Below are 5,174 nucleotides of genomic sequence, written 5' to 3' on the forward strand. Positions count from 1 at the left end.
TAAAGAATTCATCACAGTGTCTCAATCATATTAGTTTATCTTTGTTAAATCCCATTCTTGAGAAATGTGTAATCTAGATGGAGGGGAGGGGAATATCTAAAATTAATTCTGGTTGATTGTGGCTTGTTGGCAAAGGTGAGGAGGGAAGGAAGGCTGCCTGGAGCAGATTTGCATAAAATGAAGGAAACTCCATAAGAGGCTGCTGATGGCTTTTGGAGTTGTTTCTTCCACTGCCGGAGAAGTAAGTGTAATTTTGGTCCATCCATGCTTCTCCAGTTGCTTCCCTTGTCTTTAATGCATTTTTTTACAGGATGCCTGGCCTGGGTTAGCGTGAGGGGCGTGGCCAGGCATCCCTGGAGGCCAGAATCTCATCTGGAGGCTGAACCTGCAGCAAAACTGCTGTTACTGATGTGCTTTCAAGAGCTAGATAAACAAATGTGATGCTGTGCAATTTTTTTTTTTGACAGGACCTTTGTGTAAATGGTGCTCAGACACTACACTTTAAAAGCTCATTAGTAGAGGAAGCAGTCAATGAGCTAATAGATATGTTGCTGGATGTGGAAGTTCCATCTAAAGATGAAAGTGAAAAAGTATCCGATGTGAATAGTGCTGATTCAAAAAACAAAGGTTCAGGTAATAGATGGCTTAATGGAAGGGTTCTATTTTTCTAGGACATTACTAAACACTAAAATTTAATTTTCTACCTAGTAATTAATTTCACACTTTTATAAACACTCTCCCAATTTAATAAGGACATTTATAGATCTGAAATTATGATTTTGAGCCTATTGTAATGACTCTATGTCATTAATTCCATTATTTTTTGTTAAACTCTACAAACATACTTTGCATTGGCCTTTGTTAGCTGTCTTTCCATTTCGGTATGAGTGTGTGGTTTCACCACCAGAGCAGGATGGATTATGGGTTGGAATTCCGGTTGGAGTATATCCACACCAGAACAAAGGTTTTGTGGGAGAGATGAGGACATTGAGAGGCAGAGAAGGGAGGCTGTTCCCCGAAGGATTTTTGGCCATTGGTGGAAGAGAGAGCACCAGGCCAAGCCTCGTTTTTCAGTGATAGCTCTGGCCTCTCCCCTGCTTCCTCACGCTGAGGAGGAGAAGCCACCATCAGTCCACTTTCCTCTTCCTATCCTTTGATGACCTCACTTTCTAAGGCATGTGACATTTAAGTGTTATCAAATGTGCATATAATTTAGCTTAATTTTCTTCTCTTTAATTGCACTATATGGTGTCTCTCTCTCTCTCTCTCTCTCTCTCTCTCTCTCTTTCTCTCTCTCTCTCTCATATCTCTATCTCAATCTCTCTCATCTTATAACAGCAAAAAGAGAAGAAGGCCATTCAGACACCTTGACATCTTCCCTTAATGCCGGTGCAGGCCTCCTTCCTTTGACGACAATCACGAGAAAGAAGAAAGAGACTGAGGTGTTAGAGGAGGAGGCCCACGAGTTGCTGTCTCATTTCAATCACCAGAACATGGACGCTCTTCTGAAAGTCACCAGGAATACACTGGAGGCCATCCGCAAGCGCATTCACGCCTCTAGCTCCATTAACTTCCGGGGTAATATTCCCACAGAGTTTGCCTGCTGGCCGGCCTGGCATACTTGGCTGGGGTGGGATGGGGTGGGGTGTGTGTGTGTGTGTGTGTGTGTGTGTGTGCGCACGCGTGTGTGTTCCTGTTAGGTTTAAATAATTAAAACACCCACCATTTATTGAGTGCTTCTTTGTAAGTTTATACACTGAACTTCGATTCCCCCAATATTTCTATGAAGTAGATACTATCATTACTCTTACTTTGAAACTGGGAAAACCAGAGCACAGGGAGGCTAAGTAATTTGCTGAAGGTTGCTAGCTTTCGATACTAAAAACACATAATAGTCGGCATCAATTTTAATCTTTTTGTAACACGGTGAAAACATGTAAGATGCATTAGTGAAAGAAAAAAATACGTGCTTTAAAAAGAAGATATATGGAAAGAAAATTTCATTGTTAAATTATTAGGTGATTAGCCAGGTTTAGAAAGTGAGAGAGAGCTTATTAATGCCATGCTCTTCAAAGCAGAAAATTTTTACTAATTTTGTGTCAATTTAGTCCTTTCCGGCTGGTTTCCTCATTTTCAATACAATCATCTCTTCCTCAGCACAATTCAGAAACAGGTGTTGCATTTCCCAGATGGACCACAAAAATCCATCAAATCTATACAAGTTCTGAAATTAAATTTTAAATTAAAAATAGTAAAAAAGTAACAGTAATTAAAATGGAAAAATAATAGGATAATAAAAACTTTAATTTATTTTGAATATTGGCATTTAAGGGAAAGTGTCTCTAATATTTAACTAAAAGTCGATAAATAAAAGTGGAAACACAAAGAAGTTTTGGATTGGTGGCATGGTTCATTAAGTTTTATTTCATTTCAGAATGCAGGATAGTCCTTTTCTTTGACATAGGGATATTATTAGAACTTATCAAATATTGGTTGACATGCTGAATACTAAATCACATTTCTTTCCCAACTTTGTATAGTATGGATATTTTCAACTATATTTATAAAGTCACACACATATTCATATTTCTATACCTATTTCTATACCTATATCCAACTTTAAAAGCCTCTGGGATATAAATGGTGAGTTACACTTTATTTCTTCTCCACTTTTTAATTGTTCTGTGTTCAGATTATATACACTGTGGTAGGAAAGACATATGTTTTATTTGAAATTGCAAACTCATTATTTGTTTTGACTTTGGCACGTTTTGATGGCTTCTCTTAATTCCCTGCTTATTTATTCTACATTTGACTAATTTATTGGCATCCTGTTATTTGGAGAGTACCATTTCAATATTTTAGGTAAGAGTTTACGTAATTAAGCCTGATTGCACACAGTGGGTACTCTTCACGGAGGGTGTACGGACATATTGTCATCAACAGAAAACGGTTTGGGTTCCATTGAGCTTCTCTGTTCCATGGAACAAAACTAGATCCTCCAGTAGTTTTCCTTCATTCATTTCTTCACTCAACAAATGTTTGTCTGATTATATACCTATTATATATTGTTCTAGGTGCTTTAACTTTTCTGGTTAATAATGAAATAAGTCCTGTTTTAAATGAAAATGAATGCATCTTCCCCAGACAGCAACAGTGCATCTCAGATGAAGTCGAAGAGTCGGCCCCTTTTCCGGGCAGGCATTACTCTGGCCATCCCCAATATCACCATGGTCCCTGCCCTGGAGGACACACAGCAGACGCTGAACAAAGCCGTGGAGTGCGTCGTCAGCGTCACCAAGGGGGTTAGACAGTGGAGCGGTGAGCTGTTGTCCAAGGTGAGTGCAGGATGAAGAAATTATTTCATAGGGAGGCTGCTGCTTTTACGAAGGGGACTGAGCTGAAAAATATCCTTTTATATTATAGAAAAAGGTTCACGAAAGGAAAGTCGCTGCTTTGCAGAATAACGAAGACAGTGATTCTGATGCTGAAATGAGATTTAATGAACCTCCAGGTAAATGTTCTTTTAGTGCTTTTTAACTTGTCACTGTAAACTAGCGTTTACTGAGCTAATATGTTTTTATGTCTCTTGGATATATACCCAAGAGTGGAAATGCTGAGTTGTAGGATGTCTTTATGTTTTAATATTTTGAGGAAATGCCAAACCTTTTCAAAGCACTCGTAATATTTTACTGTCTTGCCAGCCATAGGTGAGGGCTCTTCTTTTTTCCTACATCCTCATTGACAATTCTTATTGTCTGCCTTTTGATTATAGCTATTCTCATGGGTGTGAAGTAGTATCTCATTGTGATTTTGATTTGCATTTCTTTAATGATTAATGATATTGTGTATTTTTTTTTCATGTGTTTTTTGGTGATTTGTATATCTCGTTTGGAGAAATGTCTATTCTAATTCTTTGTGCCTGTTTTTAAAAAATGGTTGTCTTTTATTGTTGAGTTATAAAAGTTATTTGTGTATTCTGAATATAAATCTCTTTTCAGATATATAACCTGCAAATATTTTCTCATATTCTGTGCATTGTCTTTTATAAATATATTCAAATATGTTCACTTTCTTAATGGTATCTTTTAGAATCTAAAAGTTTTAATTTTATATCCAATTTAGCTAACTTTTTTTTTTTTGGTGCTTTTGATTTTATATCTAGGAAACCATTACTTTGATTAAAGTCATGAAAATTTACTTTTGTGTTTTGTTTAAATGTTGTATAGTTTTAGCACTCATATTTTAGGTCTGGGATCCATTTTGAGTGAAGTAGGGTTTTAAATTCATTCCTTTGCATGTGCATATTCAGGTGTCCCAGCATCATTTGTTGGAAAACTATTTTTTATTGTTTGACTTTTCTTGGCACCTTTGTTGAAAATCTTTTAACCATAAATGTAAATGTAAGCGTTTATTTCTGGATTCTTGATTTTATTCCATTGACCTACCATTCCAGTACCACACTATCTTAATTATTATAGCTTTGTAGTAAGTTTTGAAGACAGTAAGTGGGAGCCTTCCAACATTTTTCTTCTTTTTCACGATCGTTATTGACTATTCTGGATCCTTTGTATTTCCATATGAATTTTAGAATCAACTTGTTAATTTCTACAAAAAAGGCAGTTATGATTTTTCTAGGAATTGTACTAAATATCAGTCAGTCTGAAGAGTATTAAAATGAAATTTAAATGGCTTGGAGTGATGCAAAGTATGTTCTCTGACCATAGTGGACTTAAATTAGAAATCAGTAACAGAAGGAGATTTGGGAAATTCACAAATATGTAAAAATTAAAACACGCTCCCATGTAATCATTGAGTCCGAGAAGAAATCACAAAGGAAATTAGGAAACATTTTAGGGATAAATGCAAAGGAAACCACAAAATGCCAAAATGTATGGAATGCCACTGAAACAGTGCTGAAAGGGAAATTTATAGCCTTAAAGACATGTTTACAGAAAGAAGACATATCTCAAAAAAATAACATAGCTTTTTATCTTAAGAAACTTATCCTCGAGTTCCCTGATCCTTTCTTCTGCCATCTGAAATCTGTTGTTGAGCCCTTCATGATTTTCGTTTAATTTGTTCTTTTCATCCAGAAATTGCATTTGCTTCTCTCTTAAATTTCTGTCTCATTATCGATCTTCTCTATTTAGTGTGTCACAATCCTGATATTT

The 5,174-nt window shown here is 36.2% G+C and overlaps 1 protein-coding gene across 1 annotated transcript in view; it reads left to right on the forward strand.

The window, feature by feature from the left end:
- The window catches only part of DNAH5 (dynein axonemal heavy chain 5), a 223,620-nt gene that overhangs the window by 53,271 nt on the left and 165,175 nt on the right, over positions 1-5,174 (forward strand). The window contains exons 18-21 of the mRNA XM_023532947.1: positions 468-633; positions 1,339-1,578; positions 3,148-3,338; positions 3,427-3,514. Coding sequence (XP_023388715.1) covers positions 468-633; positions 1,339-1,578; positions 3,148-3,338; positions 3,427-3,514 — 685 coding nt within the window. The remainder of the gene's footprint in view (positions 1-467; positions 634-1,338; positions 1,579-3,147; positions 3,339-3,426; positions 3,515-5,174) is intronic.

This window comes from Pteropus vampyrus, unplaced genomic scaffold (genome assembly GCF_000151845.1).
Source record: "Pteropus vampyrus isolate Shadow unplaced genomic scaffold, Pvam_2.0 Scaffold94, whole genome shotgun sequence".
Lineage (NCBI taxonomy): Eukaryota > Metazoa > Chordata > Mammalia > Chiroptera > Pteropodidae > Pteropus > Pteropus vampyrus.